The sequence below is a fragment of the Labeo rohita genome, chromosome 1 (assembly GCF_022985175.1).
Source record: "Labeo rohita strain BAU-BD-2019 chromosome 1, IGBB_LRoh.1.0, whole genome shotgun sequence".
Lineage (NCBI taxonomy): Eukaryota > Metazoa > Chordata > Actinopteri > Cypriniformes > Cyprinidae > Labeo > Labeo rohita.
Genome location: NC_066869.1, coordinates 20,311,579 through 20,334,805, shown reverse-complemented (window position 1 = coordinate 20,334,805; position 23,227 = coordinate 20,311,579). Strand labels below are relative to the sequence as shown.

Below are 23,227 nucleotides of genomic sequence, written 5' to 3'. Positions count from 1 at the left end.
CAGTCGGCCTCATGAAAACTCACCACACAAGAAATAAATATCTGCTCTAAACAAGAGAGAATGAACAAGGAATATGCAAACAGAGAGGCTAGAAAGCGGAATGACCAAACAAATAGCATGTCTCATGCATGTACAATACAGCAGAGTAAGACTGTGAAACAACGTTGTACATCTACACAGAAGCTAACATCAAAAAATCTGGAGATATCTAACCATCAGCATATCAATAGCAGTAGCTCGTCTGGCACTGGAGCCTCGAAAAGTATAGTACTGTATATGAGGTATATGAGGAACAACACTAAGCGCTTCGCACCAAATACTTGCAATTTAGACTATATTTGTATTAAAAAATGGACTCAGTCAGAAAACAGCTATTTCTGAATAGCTTATAAATTCACTGGCTTGTTTGCTTCTTCAACAGATCATACAAAGTTGGCAAAAAAGCCGAATTTCCTGCCCCTCAACCATGGAGTTCATCAAAGGCTCGGTATTTGGACCTTTAGTATTTTCCATCTCCTTCAGTTCACCCTGCAATGCCATTTAATCATAGCTACTTTCGAATAGATGTCAATTGAAAAATACACTGTATGCTAACTGAATGGTGTAATTACAGCACCGGTAGCGGTTAATGGAATCATGCTAATCAGCCCAACATGACTCATGATTTGTTAAATTGGGACAGTTTTCAGACATGTATTTAAATACCATGATATTTGGTAGCATGGTATATATTGCACAGTAGCTTATCTGGCACAGGTCCCTCCAAAAGTATAGTATGTGACTTGAAATCTTGGAAGGTTCATGAAAAACAACACTGAGCTCTTCAAATCAAATACTTGCAATTTAGACTATATTTGTTTACAAAAATTGACTGAAAACATAGCTACTTTTGAATAGCTTGAATAGTCTTATTCGCTACTTGAACAGATCATACAAATTTAGCAAAAAGCCTCATTTCCTGCCCGTCAACCATGGACTCCATCAAGGCTCAGTATTTGGACCTTTCATTTTTTCCATCTACCTCAGTTCACCCTGCAATACCATATATTTATAGCTACTTTCGAAAAATACACTGTATGCCCACTAGCAGGGGCTAACTGAATCATGCTAACCAGTCAAAAATTACCCGTGATTTGTTAACCCGTAACTCATTTCCTGCCCTTCAACCATGGAGTCCATCAAGGCTCGGTATTTGGACCTTTAATTTTTCCATATAATTATAGCTTCTTTCAAATAGATGTCAATTGAAAATACATTGTATGCCTACTGAATAATGTAGTTACAGTACCAGGAGTGGATAACGGAATCATGCTAACCAGTCGAACATGACTCATGATTTGTTAAATTGGGACTGTTTTCAGACATGTATTTAAATACCATGATATTTTTGGTACCATGGTACATATCGCAGTAGCTTGCCTGTCACAGGTGCCTCCAAAAGTATAGTTTGTGACTTGAAATCTTGGGAGGTTCACGAAAAAACAACAACAAGAACAACACTAAGCCCTTTAAATCAAATACTTGCAATTTAAACTATATTTGTTTGCAAAAATGGACTTAGTCAGAAAACATAGCTACTTTTGAATAGGTTATAAATTTACTGGCTTATTTGCTCCTTAAACAGATCATACAAAGTTGGCAAAAAAAGCCTAATTTCCTGCCCCTCAACCATGGGGTCCATCAAGGCTCTGTATTTGGACCTTTAATTTTTTCCATCTACCTCAGTTCACCCTGCAATACCATATATTTATAGCTACTTTCGAAAAATACATTGTATGTCCACTAGCAGGGGCTAACTGAATCATGCTAACCAGTCAAACATGACTCATGATTTGTTAAATTGGGACTGTTTTCAGAGGTGTATTTAAATACCATGATATTTTTGGTATCATGGTATATATCACAGTAGCTCACCTGTTACAGGTGCCTCCAAAAGTATAGTTCGTGACTTGAAATCTTGGGAAGTTCATGAAAAACAACAACAACACTAAGCCCTTTAAATCAAATACTTGCAATTTAGACTATTTTTGTTTACAAAAATGGATTGAGTCAGAAAACATAGCTACTTTTGAATAGCTTATAAATTTACAGACTTATTTGCTACTTGAACAGATCATACAAAATTAGCAAAAAAGCCTCATTTCCTCCCCCTCAACCATGGGGTCCATCAAGGCTCTGTATTTGGACCTTTAATTTTTTCCTTCTACCTCAGTTCACCCTGCAATACCATATATTTATAGCTACTTTCGAAAAATACATTGTATGCCCACTAGCAGGGGCTAACTGAATCACGCTAACCAGTCAAACATGACCTATGATTTGTTAACTGGGACTTTCAGACATGTATTCAAATACCATGATATATTCCAAAGTATCAAGGGACTGCTATAGTACTTTTGTCACATTAACACTACTAAAAACTGACATATACAAACCGCAGTAGTTAATGCAGTAGCTGTATGCACATCTGCTCCGTTTAATCTACAGTCTCATAGACTTGCACACCATCAATTCCCAAATGGGCGTGTTAGGGCAGTCTGTGCTGATTCCTGACACAAGAAGGTACGTACAACCCCAAACTGCCAACAGATAGAATGAAAGTGAGAGGATGTGTGTGAAAGAGAGAGGGAGAGAGAGACCCACCAGCATATAAAATGCGTTGCCATGGTGCCCACAACCATAGCAATCTCCAAGCAATCTGCTGTGTTGCCATGGGAACAGTAATCTCACCCGAGAGAGTGAGGGAGAAAGGAGGCAGAGACATGGAGAGAGAGGTAGCATCTTTTGTACTTACAGCGAGATGCATGATGCAGCAGAGACCCATTTATCTGTCGCTATAAATACAAACAGATCGATATTGGACATGACAGCCAACCAGATTTATCATATCCAACATTTTTCAGTTCTAGCATTGATCTGACATTAGAAAACTCATCTTCAGATTTACCGCACACCCATTTAAAAGCACAGCCGTTCAAGGATCCATGAATTACTAGATCTCGCATTCAAGGGTTTCCTCTCATGTTTAATTTTGGACCTGACATAACATCTCCTGGTTTGACACCGTGCTATTTCATGATACTTGTCAAGGCTGTGAAATAGCCTCCCAGGTCAACAGGGAACAGCTTTAACAACCATCGAAAACTTGAGGGAGTGTAAGGACTGTGTATGATTATTTCATTAATGTCTAGAGCAAGGGTGTTTTCTCCAAGGAGCAGTTGTTATTGCTAACAATAAAACAAAATTAGCGCGTTAATGAAGGTGATTTATTTTTCAAGTTTAACGGCGTAAAAAAATATTTAACGTAGTTAACTCAGGGGCGGAGCTATGGTTGGCTACCCCACTTACAACTGCTGTTTCTGTCTTTTTTTTCTTGACAAGAATTTAGCGTTTATTTAGAAACAAAAACGTTTTGCAACCAAATCAAATAGGAGACGCACACTCCACTTCGCCTCAGCGACAGGCGCTAGTCATAGGAACTTCAGCAGAACAACAGTGAACTGCGGACAGATGAGATGTTGTCAGGCCATATGTCAGTAAAAAACAATTTACCTGTCCTGTCAGCCGTTACACTGTGCTCGTAGCATGCGCTTCAATTGTACGCACAAATACAGTCTGTATCACTTCATATTAAAGCGCGAATGAAACTACGTGCATGCGTGTCTGATCCAAGCCGTGTTCGGCAGCAGCAGCTCTTAAAGTAATAGCAGCTAAATAACCTAATGACCCAGATGCTGTGATGTCTGTTAATCAAAGAACAAAAGACAAAAGAGGAAATCAATAACTTTTTTAACTTTAAGCAGTCATCTATATTTAATTTAGAATTAAATGTTTGATAACTTTATTACATTTTCTGACTTGCTGAAGGGTACAGCAAGTCTGACTTGCTGAAGGGTACAGGAAAATAATGGATTTATGTGAAAACTGTTTTAAGTTCACTTCAATTAAAAGTTATTTTTTAAAGTCTAATAAATGTTACAATTGATAGCTCTCAATTATACTGTAATGTGGAATCGCTATAGTCAACGGTATTAGGAGAAAAAGAACAATTTCTGGTGAGCAATATGCATTTAAAGTGGTAAATATAGGAGGAATATATCAATATATCAAAGTCATTTATATGTGCCAAATTTCCTGCTGCCAGCTGGTGGTGCTATGACTAACTGAATATTGACATTTAGATGTCTTCAGGCCAGAACTTTTATCAAACATATGAAGTTTGGTGCAGATTAAACATAGTATGTTTTAGATGGTGTAAAACATGACATTTCCTGTTGCCAGCAGGTGGCGCTATGATTATAACCTAACATTGGCCTTCAGATGTGTTCAGGCCAGAACTCTAATCGAACGGGTGAAGTTTGGGGCAGATTGGACATCGTAGTTATAACAAGTCATAACAACCTCCTTTTACATGGTGAAACAGCAAACTTTGTCAGGCCGCCACGGACACACCCTTCAACGAAAACCCAAGATCTTCTCAATTTAACATTGCAAAGGTCTTTAGAGTAAACTGACTAAATATAACGTTGATGTCATTAAATCTTTACGTGGAGTTCCTTAGAACATAAAACATGCCACTTCCTGTTGCTAGCAGGTGGCGCTATGACTATAAGTGAATATGGTCATGGGACGGGACTCTTATCAAACATGTGAATTTTGGTGCTGATTGGTCATTGTATGCCTAAATTACAACAACTTCCTTTTTCATGGCGAAACATCAAAGTTTGTCAGGCAGTCACGGACATGCCCTTCAACGAAAACTCAAGATCTTCACAATTTAACGTCACAAAGGGCTTTAGATTACACTGACCAAATCTGGTGTTGATCTGTTTAAATCTCTGTGAGGAGTTAGTTTAAATACAACGCCTGGAAATGCAAAAACAGCACAAAACTTGCAGAGAAAATTCAAAATAACAGACTTCCTGTTGGGTTTCGGACTTTGTACCGGAGAACTTTTTTTATAGGTATTGGTGTGTTACATGTGTCTACCGAATTTCATACATGTATGTGAAACAGCTCAAGGGGCACTTTGTTGAAATTTTATAGGTGGCGCTATTGACACATTTTGCCACAGCCACTTCTGAAACCCAAATCAGATATACATTTTCAGATGTAAAGTTTCAAAAGGAGGCAGTGTATCTTTTGCCTCCCCTGAGCACACGGATGTCTTGCACATATTGTTTTTGATGGGATCACTTGGTGCCTTGGGCGAGATAAGGCATGACCAAATAAAAAAACTGTTTTTAACAACTTGGTAGTTCTTTACATAAGTATACGAAGTCTAGGGCTAGTGGTACAGTTGCAGGTTTAAACATGATTTTGAATTCAACAGCAAAACTGCACCTAAATTTGACTAGATTTGTGCTAGATTTTTTTAAATTAAGGTCATACATAAGGCTGAGTATGTGATCTTCAGTTTGAAGTAAATGGAAGATGCAATGTGATTGGACAAGAAATTCAAATGTGTGATATGATTGGCTGATTACTGTGTCAATAAGATAACACCCGCTCATCATGTTCACAAACAGCCCACAAATTGGCCTGACAGGGTCAAACCATTGGAATTCGACAGACTAATTATGAAGTAAACAACTCACCCACTCAGACATCACTTCTGGTCACATCCGAATTGAAATGAACTTGAAATTGAAATTACTTTAAATGAGCCGTTTTTTTAGCAAGCACTCAACACAGTTAATTTAATACTGCACCTCCGTGTCAGCAACCTTCATGACACCAACTGTGTTCATAGAGAATTAGCTGACTAATGGTCTGAAAATAATGTGACTATTAATAATAAACAAATGACACATAAAATACGCTTTTACTTCATTATTGTAAAATTGCTTTTGAAGTGATGTAAAAAGCATCAACACATTTTAATGAGACTTGATATGACTCGAAAATTTAAATTCTGTGACCATTTACTGTTCAGTGGGTGAACTGTCCATTTAAAGGGACAGTTCACCCAAAAATGAAAATTCTGTCATCATTTACTCATCCTCCACTTGTACAAACCTCTATGATTCCTTTTTCTGTTGAACACACAAAAAATATATTTTTAAGAATGTCTGTAACCAAACAGTTGACGGTAGCCATTGACTTCCATTGTGTTTTTTTCTTCATACTATGTAAGTCAATGGCTACCGTCAACTGTTTTGTGTGTATTTGTGTGTTTAACAGCTGGAAGAAATTCATACAGATGTGGAACAACTTGAGGGTGAGTACAGTCATGGCCAAAAATGTCGGCACCCATGCAATTCTGTCAGAAAATGCAACCCTTCTCTCAGAAAATTGCTGCAGTTGCAAATGTTTTGGTACTCACATGTTTATTTTTTTTGTTTGCATTGGAACTTCCTGGTTGCAAGTGTGATTACTATATTGCCCACACCTGTTACTTGCCACAGATGTGTCTACATACAAATTACAGGAGCATCACATGCTTGAAAAGCAATTATTTCTTAAAATTTTGACAAGGTGCCAATAATTTTGTCCAGTCCATTTTTGAGTTCTGTGTCAAGTTTGACTTTTCTTTTTTTTTTTTTTTTTTTTGTGTTGTTGCAGTGCAAACAAAAACAATAAGCATGTGAATACCAAAACATTTGCAACTGGAACAGTTTTCTGAGAGAAGTGTTGCATTTTCTGACAGAATTGCAAGGGCGCTGATATTTTTGGCCATGACTGTATATGGGACTTGTTTGTTGACAGTGTCAGGTAAATGGTGTTTCATTTGCCTTCAAATTCGTAAGCATCAAATGTAGCATGAATTTACACTACATTTGACTAAAAGTCCTGCCAAGAGGGGGCTCTGCCTTCTCATTTCAGAAGACCACCGCACGTCACTCGTCTTAAGGGAGGGAGGCATGACTGTTATGAGTCTGGAAGTAATTACAGTGTTTGCCCACCAGCGCTGGATTATTTTAATGCATCATCAACAGAGGGGCGACAATAATCTGCAGAGGATTTATAACGCATAAGGTATTATAACATCACGATGAGTTAACCTAAACAGGATTTCAGATTAACCATACTTTTGGTATCCCGTATTCTGAGCCACCCACAGTGCGATCTATATACATGAAAGTGGATGGGGGTTGGGGAGGTGTGTATAGGTTTTTCTAAAAGTGCGTGTGTGTTTATGTATGCATTTTTAATTAAAGCAAGTTAGAGGCTCCTGGGTGAACCAGATTAATTACCTTTACTTACACAGGACACCATGTAATGATCAAACCCCTTCCCCAGGGAAACCTGTGGGCCTTGTAACACAGCGATACACCGACACTCACACACTCTAATGGATAGACCTAAAACACACACTGATACATAGAACACACACTTCCTTTTAGTGTAAAGGCACACAAACACACCTTTGGGAATTGAGCTGCATGTAAGCTTTAAAAATATTTTGAAAAGGCACACTGTTCATTTTGCATTTTGCATTCTGAGAAAGCAAACAATAAATGGAGACGGAAACGAAGAGTGTGACAGTGAATAGAAAATGGAAAGATAGACAGAAAGAAGATAGAGTGAAAGACCGAAGGGGTTCACCAGTGTACAAATGATATCTTGACCTACTTCTGAGGAGTTATTGTCAGCGTCTTTCTGCAATACCCACAAGTATAATAAAAACGTCCACAACCACCTTATTAAACTTTCTGGGCATCAGGTCCGCTGGCCACCCAGTGAACCTGAGAGCCGCAGCCTGAGGGGCTACAATTAACTGAAGTGGAGAATAAAAGCCTGGCAGCTTCACAAGCCTTAAGCACCTCAGAGGAGTCAAAGCATCAGAGAGACAAGCCACACAATCACACATGCAAGGGAAAACACAACATCACACACACACAGACACACACCAACAAATGTAGACAGATTCAAGCAAGAATGTAATATATTCTAGATTGGGAAGACCATATATAGGGGAGCACATCATTTTTTTCATTCTGGAGATTTGATTTGGTGCTCACACTGCACATAGTGTGATCCATTAAACATAACTATAAAAATAATTAATAATAGTATTATTGCACTTTATTTATTTAGTTTTTTTTAATGAAATAATAAACAGTGTGATAATGCTATTACATTTTAATATAAAATATTAAATAAAAATGTATTTTACAGTTTATTTACTTTATAGTACATTTAAAAAATATGTTAATATGTACATTTTCTTTTTTTTTTTTTTCTATGAATTATTAACATTTTTAGACCTAAAATTAGCAAGCTTTTATTTTGGTGGGTTCTTTAAAAAACACATTTTAGTAATTTGGTATATTTACTTTATTTTAGTTTATGAAGTTTTTTTGTTTGTTTTGTTTTGTTTTTTACTGTAAATTTAAGTTCAATTTGTAAAACCACAGTTGCTGTTTTTTACTGTTAATTATATGAATTATAAATATCTAAAAGTTATATAATTCAGTAACTTTCAACCTCATTACCACAGCTTATCTTTTTAAAAATGCAAAACATTTGACAATTATCAAAGGCTACTTAGTCTATTTAGGAAAAGAGTGAACTAGGAAATAACTAGGATGAAAAATGCTAAAGGGTTTTAGAACATCAATAAGCTTTTATATTTAATGATATTTTATGTGGACACATTCCAAAGATCTATAAATATGTGGGAAACTGTCTTCACAACAATAAAATCAAGATTCAGAACAGAAGAACCATTAAATTGATTAAATTAATCATTAAAATGAAAGCATGACCTGAATAAAATCAATTTTTTTGCAAGAAAAACCCACACGTCCTTGCAATCAATTTATCCGAGTTAAGTACACGTAACCTCATTTAACCCCCCTCTCAACCTTTACAGCGTACATGTATCTCATCTAACCTTCTACAACCATGCCCAAACCTTCAGTTGACCTTCAGAGGAACCCCTAGAGGCTGTCTCAGGCCCTTAACCATCACAGATCATGACCCATCCAGCTGAAAAGCCCTCCATCATCGCTGACACATCCACTGCAGAGCATGGTGGGTGTTCCAGAATGATAATATAGAATCTTGGAATGCCATTTAAATCGTCTCCATTATAGTGGAAACGGATCATTAGACTCCTCGAGGGGTTACAGGGTCCGATGCTTCTCATTCAGCCCACCTCATAACGCTGTCATTCAAAAGCTTTCTGTGTGAGCGTGCGCACGCATATGTGAGGTCCCAGGTGTGCACTGCAGGTGATTGAGGAGCCTGCACTCCCAGAGGACTCTAAGCAAAACTATTTTCTCCATTTTGTATTTGCGGCTACTTTTTCTCCTTATGTTCCATCTTTTTTTGTGTGTTCTCCAGTGTTCATAAGATATTAGTGTCCTTATCTTCTCATCATCCAATTCAAAAATCCACTTCAGCGACTCTAAAGGCTAGCCTAACACATCCGCCGTCTTAATTACACAAGTACAACCATCTTGTTCTTCCAGATACTATGTCTGCTGGGTAATTGTTGTAAATCCACCATTCACAAATTACATAAAAGTGTTTTTTTTCCTCTTAATAACTTGTTTCCCTCATCTAAACAAACAAACTTTTTTACATTATAAATGTTTCATTTAGCATTTAAATCAAACCTTAACTATAGTGTTTTATTAATGATCGATGGCGCATTTGTATGCAATGCGTTATTGACTGGTCCGCGTCCAAGCGCTGGAATTAAGTGCTCCTTTACATACATGTTTTAGAAAACAGCTTCTAAAATTAGCATTGAATATTTTAAAGTGTTTTCAGAGATGGCAGAATTGAGCGATCGGAGATTTGTTGAATGTTTCACTGCTAACCAGCCCGCAGCGCTTTACAGACAACTGTATAAAATAAGGGTTTAAAACGAAAATGAAAAAGAATCTTTGATCGAGAACTAATCAGACGGAAGTAAACAGAAGCAAACCATAAAAGAGCAGAGATGAATGAAGAACTTGTAGGGGAGAGCAGGAATAACTGTAATGCTCAGTAAGTACTATAAATAATGTTTTAACAATAAATGCTGCAAAATATGTTTAAGTGTTTCGGAAAGTTTTTTAAAATGTTTTTGAAAGAAGTCTTTTACGCTCACTAAGGCTGCATTTCCGTGATTAAAAATAAAGTAAAAACAGTAATACTGTAAAATATTATTACTATATAGTGGAGATCAAGATTAGAGAACAATCTAAAAAATTCTTGATATTGTTAATCTTCATCACTCAAAACTGAAACAATGCAAAAACCTTTAATTTAACAACATTAGATGTAACATACAACTCTAATGTACAAAACTGACAAGAAAAATCTAAGAAGAAACAGCTATTTCAACAAAAAAACATCAAATTTGAAATGTAATGCAGGGAATTCTGGGAATGTCAATTTATGGTTATTCACTGTAAATTTGACATTCTTTTTCACTTCGGAAAACGTTTTACTACCGTAAAATTACATTTAATGTCCAATACGGTTTTTCATTGTATATAGTAGGAGAATTTACCGTTAACCATTTAACAGGATATTACTGTAGCATTTTTACAGTCTTTTATCGTTAAATTCATGGTCATTTTTTACAGCGATTTTTTTTATTTCCACTGTATGTTTTCTAGTTCATATATTTTAAAATGTAATGTATTCCTGTGATGCAAAGATGAGTTTCAGCCAGAGGTTGCGCTAGACTTTCACATTTTCTGTCATTTTGATAGGCAGGGTCGTAAAAATTCCGTCACATTATTACCCGTCATTTAAATTGTCAAATTTTAGTTATAATACCAAATTTAATTGCATTTATTTTTGTTCACATTTTCATTTTTATCATGAACCTACACCACGACAGTGCAGTGTTTAAAAACAACAAAATACGCTACAGCTGGGTAAAAACTGATTTCTCGATTTTAATAGATTCTCATTTTAATGAACCAGTTTTGATTCTTAAATCCCACACGATCTTTTGGTCTATGCTGTTTTCAGTTGATGAATAAACAGTACATAGTGCGCAATAGGCTGAGCTCTTTGTTACTTTTGATATGAAACAAAGTCTCATATTTTAAATTCTGTCCATTTCATTGGGAAATTCAAGCAATAAGTGCCATTTTGGCGCTCTTTAATGTGGTGTGATAGATCGCTGTAGCTTTTCGCCTGTGTGTAATCAAACACATAGCAAAAGATTTGTGACAGTTTTGTTTTTTGTTCTGGATCCTGTGCTCTGCTGCTACACTGGAGCGCACTCACCACCAACTAGACAGGGGTGGGAATTACAGCTACAATTTACAATAGTTCATCCTGTTATAACAGGATAATGTTTGGCCAAGATACAACAATTTGAAAATCTGGAATCTGAGGGTGCAAAAAAATCAAAAATACTGAGAAAATCACCTTTAAAGTTGTTCAGATGAAGTTCTTAACAATGCATATTACTAATCAAAAATAAAGTTTTGGTATATTTACAGTAGGAAATTTACAAAATATCTTAATGGAACATGATTTTTACTTAATTTCCTAATGATTTTTTGCATAAAATAAAAATCAGTAATTTTTATACAAATTAAAATACAATGTATTTTTGGCTGTTGCTACAAATATACCCCAGCGACTTAAGACTGGTTTTGTGGTCCAGGGTCACATATGCTGATACAAGTTTGTCAAAATATTTGGGGTGATCTATCTATTAATTAAAAGTATAATGCAATATATATTGTCATAACTGCGTTTAAAATAAATTAAATCATACATAATTTAAAATCTAGCTGTTTTTGGGCCTGATATGGTATCAAACAAATCTGCAGTGGTCTATACGGTATACAATACACAACTGTAACAGTCTCCTCTAAACAAGGTGAGTCCAACTGTCTGTTGTCTGCCGAAATTGGCACCTGAATAATACACAGAGGGAGCCCAGCATACGTGTGCCACAACTGTTCATATTAAAGTCTGGATGAGAGGTAGATTTTAATTTGTTACTGTTGCATTTCAAGATTGTCTCTGGGGTTTAAAGTTTAATACATTAGTAAGCCTACAATTACTGAGTCTAGATGACTGAAGGTAACGACGCAATTGTGTGTAATGGTATCCAGTTCAATAAGGTAATAGATTTAATTGACGCAGGTAATGATTGCTGATGTGTCAACAATGTTTGTGGCAAAATTGTAAAGCTCTGGGCTAAATGTTCGCTGGATCAATGAGCAAAAACCCGAAAGTGTGACAATTATCTTCCTCTGCCTTATGTTTGCATGTGCGTGAGAGTTAATCAAGGGAGGGGACAGGCAGACAGAAAGAAAGAGAGAAAAGTAGACGCAGAAAAGATAGAAAGAGAGAGAGAGAGAGAGAGAGAGGCCAGGCTCCCACTGTTGTTCCATTCGGCTTCCTAATCCTGCTCTGCCTCGAGCATTCAATTAACTCCTCACCAGCAGATCAAATGACTGGCTAAAAGAGAGTGTGACCGAGCCTAAACGCTAATTAATACTTAGGAATCAATGCCCCTCAATACTAAATGTCAAATAACAGTACAAGAGAGAACAGAGCAGTTCAGATGAAAAGCTCACTTCTGTATTACGATGGATATTTATGTTTCTAAGATGAAAATAACAGCCGGGCCGGTACAGACACGTGGGCGCAGGCTGAATGTCAGAGGAGACATAATGGGGAAAGAAAAGTGAAAGGTGCTCTGTGCCAGACGCTTCGGCGAGGAGCTACAGCAGACCCGCATTACCAGTAATGTACTCTCTTTTTCTCTTTTGTTGTCCATTTGTCACTCTCGCTCTGTCTTCAGGAGATGCTATGGGTACAGTACGGCTATAATAGAAAGTTGTTCAATCTAGGACTCTCTTTACACCCGCTATTAGGATCCAGTCGGCTGATCCAATCACGAATGGCCAGGCGAGACGGACCATCAGACACCCCTTGGTAGTAACATGCCTTTCAAATGCATGAATTTGCAAATAAATCTAGAATCATTATAAAAGGAAGTATTTTTGCACTCTATTTCCATCATTTTTATGTTTCAACTAAATAAAAGTCTAAAAGTGCAAGGCAAATTAAGGTAAAAGAAAGAACCGACTCAAACTACATTTGTATAATGCTCTTCACTGGCTCCCCACAAACAACATGTATTTAGGGATGGCCTCAAAAACTGTAGCTGTAGATGAGAAGAGTATGGTTCATGTCTAGAAGATACTGTTTTTTCCACTGCAAAAGCAAAACGTCCTTGTATGTACTCCCGAAGGATGAGGATGTGAAAAGTCAGTGGTTAAAATTAATTTTACAGTGACACAGCAGTATACCTCTAAACTTCATTGTTAGTTCAAAATACCCAGATGTACCTACTTTCATTTGAACCATCTTGTGCCTCTGCATCACAGTCTGTAAGTATGATTAATTATGTACATATTTTCTAAACACATAGTTTTGTGCTGTATATGATGTACACCCAGTGCACCTCCAAAACAAAATTAGAACCAGCAAAAATTAGAAACAGCATAGTAAGTGACTTAATTTTTTTTTTTCAACCAAGAACCAACCATGCTGATAGCATTCCGATAATTGTATTCAATGGATTAATTAGCCTATATAATAATATATATTTAACATAAACATGTTTTAGCACAATAGTTCACTGAAAGCTGGCTAAACCAAAACTTAAAGAGATAGTTCACCCAAAATGAGAATTTTTGTTTTCTATGCGCACAGCAAAAGTATTTCCGTAGCTTCATAAAATTAAGGTTGAACTACTGATGTCACATGCACTATTTTAACAATGTCCTTATTACCTTTCTGGGCCTTGAATGTGGTAGTTGTGTTGCTGTCTATGCAGAAGCTGTCTATTGTCAGAAAGCTCTCAATTTTATTAAAAATATCTTAATTTGTGTGTCGAAGATAAACAAAGGTCTTACGGGTTTGGAATGACATGAATTTTCATTTTTGGGTAACTTATCTTTTAAATAGGTAAAAACATAAAACAAGCTTATGTATTTTTTAAAAATACACCACCATTTAAAAGTTTACAGTCGATAAGATTTACGAAAGAAGTTTCTCATGCTCATCAAAGCTCAATTTTATAAAATCAAAAAAAAAAAAAAACAGGAAGACAGGAATACTGTATTTATATATATATATATATAAAATTCTAACAATTTAAAGTAACTTTCTATTTTAATATATTTTAAAATCTGATTTGTTCCTGTGGTGGAAAAGCTGAATTATCTGTCTTAAGTGACATATGATCCAGAAATTAATCTAAAATGCTGATTTGCTCCTTAAGAAACATTTCTTATTATTATGAATTAAAATGAAATGAATGTGAAATGAAAATGCTTAATATTTTTGTGGAAATCATGATGTTTTTCAGGATTCTTTGATGAATAGAGTGCAAAAGAATAACATTTTTTTTAAACACAAATGTGATTGTAAACGATTTGAGCCGAGAAAGAAGGGTCTTATCTAGCATAAAGATTGGTTATTTTAATAAAAATAATAACATTTATATACTTTTTAATGCCAAACGCTCGTCTTGTCTTACTCTGCCTGAACTGTTTTTTTCTGGTTAATGGTAGGTAGTGTATGTCAAAAAACTCCCATCTCATGTTCTCCCTCAACTTCAAAATCGTCCTATATCACTGTTTTACCTGTTTTCTTAAGTGTGTTTGATCTTCTTTGCATGTTCACTTTGCAAAGACTGGGTCGGTACTTTTGCAGTGATGTAGGATGACTTTTAAATGATTTTTTAAGTTGAGGGAGAAAATACGATCAGAGTTTTTTGACATACCCTAACTGTCTTGAGGCAGAATACACAGAGTTCAGGGAGAGAAATGCAAGATGAACGTTTGAGACTAAAAAGTATTTAAATTGTATTTTTTTTTAATGAAAATAAACAATTGTTTTGCTAGATAAGACCCTTCTTTCTTGGCTGGGATCGTTTACACCCGCATTTGGGATCGTTTGAAGCCGCATTTAAGCTGCATTTTGAAAGTTCAGAATCGGGGCACCATATCAGTCCATTATATGGAGAAAAATCCTGAAACGTTTCCCACAAAAAACAATTTCTTTACAACTGAAGAAAGAACATCTAGGATGACAAGGGGGTGAGTACATTATATGTGAATCTTTGTTTTGGAAGTGGACTTCTCCTTTAACACAACTAGTATTTTATAGATCTGTCTCCTACAGCATCTAAGGCCAACCATAATGTGTATGTATGTGTGTACAGTATGTTTGTGCACCTGTCTAGGGCTCTTTACCCTTTTCAAAACACTCCATTAGTTCAGAAACCCTCCTGAGCAGGTGTTGTAAGTGTGTGTATGCCAGCAAGACTGCCTGTGTACGTGTATGATTGCAGACCCCAGATGTCAGTGTTTGAACCCTGGCACCCTGCTAAGCCTGACTCACCTCAGCACCTCGTTGGGGTTTCCTGACTTGCTGCCTTTCTTGTCAGGTGCACCGTGGCATCCAGACTTAAGCAGCGTGTGAGGACCCCGATCCAGCATCATTGTGGAGGTTGCCATGGCGATTATGGCTACAGCATCACGCACTCGAGCCTCCAGTCCGTAGTCCCACTCATCGTAGGAAACAGAGATCAAACCTGAGATAAAGAAAGTGCAGATTCAGTATTTAAAACAATCATCTAAAATGTTTCAGACTATCATCTGATATATTTGTGTAGGGTTTTTTTTATATGTTTATATAGCTTTCATTTATTTTTTTATTTCGGTTGTATTTTTATTTATTTATTTCTTTTCTGAATTTTAACTACCAAAAACTATTTTTAACAGTTGTGGTAGTTTTAGTAATTTTATCACAAGTTAGTTAGTTAGTAATATTTCTCATTTTATTAAAATTTCTATTTATTTATTTCATCTAGCTGCCAAGGAAATATTTCTCATGTTATCTTTTTTTTGGTATTAAAATTATTAAAATTATATATATATATATATATATATTTATTTCTTTTTTTCCTACAATTTTTTTCAGTTATATATTTCACTTTCTTATTTCAGTTAGTTGCCAAAGCGTATATATATATATATATATATCTATATATATATATATGTTTTTTAATTATAAAAAAAAAAATAATATTAATTATAAAAAAAAAAAATTTTTAATAGTTACAGTTGTGGTTTTAGTTAACAGTAATAATACTGGCCAATAGTGATATGTTGTTCATTACTGATGGCCGATAATCACAAAAAAAGGGTTTATATGAAAATTAGTAGTCTAAAAACTAAAATTTCACTAAAATCAATCGTTTGTAGCATTTACAAGTGATTTTAGGTATCACAACATAATAATGTACAGTATAAAAAATGTATATTATTTTGAGATTTTACAAAGATTAGATCATCTGAAATATTTTGATACACTGACAAAAATAACGTAAAGACAAGTTTTACTTAGAAATTGATATTAAATTTCAAAAACAATAACAAAGAAATGGCATGTAACGCTGAATTCAGTGTGAAATTTCCAAGCATAATTAGTTTTTTCCCATAAAAAATGTTTCAATAATATTTATTTACAACTAAGAATTATTTACGAATACGATTTTTTTACTATAATTCAATCTCTTTTTAATCCAATCCTTTTCTCACCTGTTGGAAAGACGCTGGGTACATTATCTGCATCCCCTGTCACCAGAGATGGTACGATCCAGGTGTAACCATAACCAGTGAGGCCGACAGAATGTGCCACCTCAAAAATGGTCATGGCTTCTTCTTTAGTGCAGTACAATAGTATAACAGGACTTTGGAGCTTCTTCATCTGGTTCTGGATCTTTGAGTCGCCATCGTCTACTGACATGTCCAACAGCAGCACCTCTTCCAGCTCCCAGCCAACAAAACTGTTCTCGATGGTACTCCGGATCTGGATGAAGGCAGAACAGACAAAGAAAGATGAGAAACGGCATGTCCTGTAACACCCTCGTGCTGCCTCCAGCTCTCCCAAAACTGTTCGCTTTTGTTCTTCAGATATAAAGAGAAGAGAGAGCTTAAAAAGAAAACTGCCGAAAAGACAAACAGAAACAGATAGGGAAAGCTAAATTTTCATTTAAAGGAATAAATGAAAACATTAATCATAAAAAGTGAAATTCCCATCATGCACCTCTTCCAGATACTAGCCCAGCAAACGTTTTTTTGATCTCTATGATTTGTAAAGAAGCAAACCTAACCCACATTTCAAATGCACTGCTCTGCTCTGTTCTGTCTGAGGAGACAGAGTGAAATTAAACTGCATTTCCTCATAACAAATTGTTCAAACACAAGTCCACTGAGATGCTTTCCATTATAATCTACTGCAGTCAGAACTAGAGGAAGATGAAATTATTGTATCCACAATTCTGATGATGCATATTTCTGTATTGCCCAATATTTCCAGCCAATTTGACAGACTTGCAAATTGCACTGACAGTATCATTACACACATCCAGTCAGGTGTAGTGTGAGCATTCGGTACCACAGGGGTAAACCTACGAAAAATGACTGTGATCAGTGTGGTACACCCTGGTACACTGATACTATTGCAATTTAATTCCACAATACTGAATAATCACTACATTTTAGTGGTGTGCGATGGAGTGTTTTTTTAAGCAAGTGTAAATTCATGTCCCAGTCACTTTTTTGGTTAAATAAACATTACTTACACTAAAATAATTCTATTTTTTATAATTCTATTCGATTTTTATTGGTCACAGACACAGAGATTTACTTTAAATTTCACCAAGCTGATTACTCATTAAAAACTCGCACAGATTATGTTTTCATGCCATTTTAAATCTTATTTTTGACTTACTTTGTCTTGTTTTGAAGTTGCTATATCTAAGTGTGTGAATTGTTTACTTTTGTAAACTTGTCTTCCCATTGATGCCATTATATTGTTCATTCAGACCGAATGTGGAATGTGCATGAACACAAGATGCAGGGTTTATCGCATGAACCTATCACAGCCGAACTTAACCAGTCATATCCAATCATACAGCGATTCATTCTCAATTAGAAAAATGTATTTATTAATTAATTTTGAACTGGGTTGTATTTCGATATTATTAGTTTTTATTTTAGTTTGAGTTTCAGTAATTTTTTGTTCAATGTTTTTGTCATTTGTATTAGTATTGGGTTTTTTTACACTTCTTTTTTATTTATTTTTTTAAAGTTTCTTACATTTCTTAAAGTGACAGTTCACCTAAAAATGACATTTTTGTGATCATTTACTTACCGTCATGTTGCTCTAAACCTGTATGAATTTATTTCTTCTGTTTAACACAAAAGAAGATATTTGGTTTGTTGGTAATCAAACCATTGACGTCCATCATATTTTCTTTTTCCCATACAATGGAAGTCAATGGGGACCAGCAATTATGTGATTACCCACATCTGTGTTCAACAGAAGAAATAAAATCATACAGGTTTTGGACAACCTGAGGGTGAGTAAATGACTTTTTTTATTACTATCCCTTTCATTTTTTCATCTAATTTGTAAGATTTTATTTCATTTTAGTTACAGAAAATTATTTTTAATAGTTTGTATAAAGATTAGTGAGACAATAATTAATTTAAAAAAAAAAAAAAAAAAAAAAAACAGTAATACTTCACAATAAGGATTCACTAGTTAACATTAGTTAACTAGTGAGTAAAGTATTAGTTAACTAGTGAGTGAGTAAAGTAGTTAACACTAGTTAACTACTTTAGTTAACATGAACTAAGAGTAAACAATACTACTACAGCATTTATTAATTTTAGTTAAATGTTAATTTCAACATTTACTAATGCATTATTAAAGGATTAGTTCACTTCCAGAAAAAAAAAATCAGATAATTTACTCACCCCCTTTTCATCCAATGTCTTTCTTTCTTCAGTTGTAAGGAAATTATGTTTTTTGAGGGAAACATTTCAGGAATGTTCTCCATATAGTGGACTTTAATGGTGCCCCCAAGTTCGAATTTCCAAAATGCAGTTTAAATGCAGCTTCAAAGGGCTCTAAATGATCCCAGTCGAGGAAGAAGGGTCTTATCTAGCAAAACGATTAGTTATTTAACCACAAATGATCATCTTGTCTAGCTCTGTGATGCGCATGCGTACTCTGTGCACTCCGGTTCAATACAGTACATACAATACAAAAAAATCCCTTCTCATTTTCTCCTCCGACTTCAAAATCATCCTAAATCACTGCAGACGTACTGGCCGAGTGTTTACAAAGTGAACATTTAAACTGCATTTTGGAAGTTCAAAGTCCATTATATGGAGAACATTCCTGAAATGTTTTCCTCAAAAAACATATTTTTTTTACAACTAAAGAAAGAAAGACATGAACATCTTGGATGACAAGGGGGGTGAGTACATTATCTGTCCATTTTTGTACTGGAAGTGAACTATTTCTTTAAAATCACAAGTTGTGTTTGTTAACATTAGTTAATGCACTGTGAACTAACATGAACTAACAATGAACAACTGTATTTTTATTAACTAACATTAACAAAGATTAATAAATACTGTAAAAATGTATTGTTCATTGTTTGTTCATGTTCGTTAATACAATAACTAATGTTAACAAATGACACCTTATTGTAAAGTGTTACCAAAAAATCAGTTGGCTGATATCTGATATTTTCCTGATACATTCCACTGTGATTTACATACGAGAATAAAATAGCACCGGTACTGCAGCAACCCCGGATGCTGCAGAAGATGAAGGGCCACAAATAGGAGGCACAAGAAAACAGATGTCAGTGTGGCTGGAGAGAAGAGTAACAGCACTGGACACAATTTGTTCAAGCTTTTAGAATCGCCTGAACCAGTGTTCCTCCCCCAGCAGACAACAACACAAAGCCCTGGCACTAGTCTCACTGGTAGAACATCAAACACCTGCCTGCTATACACCTGCAAGAACATCAAGAACCTGCTGCATAAGCCTCCTCAATAAGCAGAGCATCCTCTGGACCTCTGCTGGGCTCTGCTTGCATCGCCCTGAGGTTGCTCCTGATTTGGAGAATTACTGAAAGTACAGCAGAAGTCAAAGAACACAGTCCTGACCATTGCAAGGTGTATTTAAGAACTTTATCCACAGCACTCTGGGCCAGACATAAATTTAGGAGGTCTGTGACAACAAGTCGAAGTCGTTGCTTCCCAGTGGAGGCAATGTACAGTACTATAAGAAAAATTCCTAAAGTGGTGTTATTTATATACTATTACAGTTTTTATTTAAAAATGTATTGTTACATTTTCAATTTATTTTAATTTTTAGTCATTTTAGTAATGCCTTTGTCGTTTTTATTAGTTTTTAAATTGGTTTAAGTTATTTATTTATATTTTAACTGCAATTTTAGATTAGTTTTGTTTTTTTCAATTAGTCATTTTAGTGCTTCATTTAGTTACCAAAGCAACATTTCTTTTTCTTGCTTCTTTTCATTTAAAATTTATGTTTTATTTCAGCTCTGTTTCAATTAACAAAATGTTTTTAACAGTTCTAATTTTAGTTAACAATAATAACCTTAGTCTGTTTCACTGGCATGAATTAAAAGGGTCAACACTACTATTATAGGGCTTGTATACAAGGCTAAAGGCACATGAGAAACGTGTGATGAATGAACAGAAAGATGGTTACAGGGAAAATTCCACTAGTCATCACACACGTCACGTTTACTCACAAACGTCATTCCAAACCCGTTTGACTTTTCTATCTCACGCACAGCCTTTTTTTTGTTGTCACACGGGCTGAGAATGACATGAGGGTCAGTAAATGACACAATTTTTATTTCTGAGTAACTATGTCCTGAAATTAAAAACAATAAGACAAAATTGAGAAAGGTAGCATTAGTTTCTATAGGAGCGACGTATACTGAAATAGGGGAGAGGACGGGTGTATTAGTTTTGACAGGAGCCCCAGAATACAGAAGATAGAAGAGAGGAAGAGAGCATTAGTTGCGAAAGGAGCATTGGCAAACTCCTGATGATGAAAGAGACTCGAACTGCAGCGGCTGGCGCCCCAGCGGGAGTTAGAACGTCGGTATTAGGGTGTGAACCGAACCAGCTAGAGTTTCCAGAATTAGGGGCAGTGAAGCAAACAGCAGTCTGGGGTTTCGCGAGATCCCCATCTCAATTTGGTCAAATTGGTGCAGCTCTGGATAGGTGAGTGTTTATACACCCTGATGATGCATTTCAGTGATTTGATAAACAATAGCAGGCTCTGAATGGATTGTTTGGTGGGATTATGAACGTGAGCCATTTAAACAGAGATGTGTTTCTCTCAACCACTCAAAATACAGTAGAAATCATCTAGGAAGCCCTGGTGACCACTCTAGTAACCATACAGCAACATGCTAAAAACATGCAGAACATCACACACCAATGCTTCTCTGCACCACTCCAAATTTCTTCAGAAATAAAATTCAGGGAACAATTGTTAAAACTGTCAGTGTTAAATATAACTTTAAAATAATTAATACATGTAATAACAACAACAATACACATACATACAATACTGTTCAAAAGTTCAGGGCTGGTAAGATTTAGTTGGTTTTTTTTTCAAGAAATTAATACTTTTATTCAGCAAGGATACTAGGGCTGCAAAATAAAACGTTATGTTCGCATCCTATACGTGCCTGTACTGTGTATATTTATTATGTACACATAAATACACATATGTATATATTTAAAAAATATTTGTATGTATATATATATATTTATACTTGTATATAATTAATATTATATATATAAATATAAACATTTTATACATAAATCTAACATATTTTTCATGGTTTTCATAAAAATATTAAGCAACACAGCTGTTTTCAATAATAATAATAATAATACTTAAAAAAATATATATATATATATGTAAAATCACAGTAATTTACATTTTAAAAAATCACTGTGCAAGTCTTGGTGAGCATAAGAGACTTTTTGCAACAAAAAAACAACAACTCCAAACTTTGAATGGTAGTTTTTATGTAAATATATATTTAGCTAAATATAAACTATGTTTGATGAGGTCCTTCAGTCTTCTAAGCTTAAAGTGATAGTTCACCCAAAGAAAAATACAATCTAAGTTATATTAAAAAATGTCCTGGCTCTTCCAAGCTTTATAATGGCAGTGAATGGCTGTTGAGATTTTGAAGTGCATCCATCCATCATAAAAAGTGCTCCACACAGCTGCAGGTTTAATAAAGGCCTTCTGAAGTGAATCAATGCTTTGTGTAAGATAAATATCCATATTTAAAACTTTATAAACCATAATCTCTAGCTTCCGCTAACTATTATAAGTGCGTTCACAAGAAAGTGGCTTTCAAGCGGATGATGTAGGACTGAGCTGTGTGGAGTACTTTTTTATGTACTTTATTGGACTTCAAAATCTAAACACCCATTCACTGCCATTATAAAGCTTGGAAGCGCCAGGACATTTTTTATATAATTCCAACTGTACTCATCTGAAAGAAGAAAGTAATATACACCTAGGATGGATTGAGGGTGAGTAAATCATGGGGTAATTTTCATTTTTGGGTGAACTATCCTAGGTTACCTGAAATAGGTTACCTGAATCATGCGCATAGACAGGCTTGGATGAAGACCTTAACGTTTACCTGACATACAGTGTATTACTACTAGAGCTACTTTAAATAACAGTTAACCTGAAATTAAAATGGAATTGAATTAGGAAAAAGTGAATAGCGACAGCTTCTTACCCGATTGACAAAGTCCTGGTATCCAGGGTAGTAGGTGGTGACGATGGAGAATATGTACCAGTCATATTCCTCCATTATGTTAAGCATGACAGAGGCTTGCTGCTCTATAGAGGGACCAAACTGGAAGAACATGGAATGGTCATCCTGCAAAAAAGGAAGAAAAATGCATTCATGAGAACAGAAGAATCACGGCAAATCACATTAGGTTATAAGTATAGTCCATACCGGGTTTCAACAGTACATTATATACAGTATGTCAAAGAAAGAGATGAGAATTTGCTTGCTCAATCATTTTTTTTAAACCAAGCTCAACTTTTCTTGTATACTTCTTGACTCCAGCCCATTACAAAGACAAACTGACAAACTCAAAGTTAAGTATCTTTTTTTTTCTCTTCACCACAGTAAATTGTTACATTTTGGATAAAGGGAACAAGGATCAGTAGAAAGAAGGTAGAGAAATATGAACCGCAGTTCACAAGATCAAACGTCCACTGCATCAAAGCATTCGAACAGACACATTTTGCTCCCTTAACATCTAAATGACCACTCCACTCCTGAAACAAATGTTACATCCCAGACAGTTCAAATGTCAAAACAAAAGTCTACGGTGCATTG

The 23,227-nt window shown here is 35.3% G+C and overlaps 1 protein-coding gene across 1 annotated transcript in view; it reads right to left on the bottom strand.

Annotated features, from left to right (window-relative positions):
- grin2bb (glutamate receptor, ionotropic, N-methyl D-aspartate 2B, genome duplicate b) overlaps window positions 1-23,227 on the bottom strand; it is a 125,574-nt gene that overhangs the window by 28,893 nt on the left and 73,454 nt on the right. The window contains 3 exon segments of the mRNA XM_051108973.1: window positions 15,331-15,523; window positions 16,533-16,803; window positions 22,613-22,756. Of these exon segments, the coding sequence (XP_050964930.1) occupies window positions 15,331-15,523; window positions 16,533-16,803; window positions 22,613-22,756 (608 nt within the window).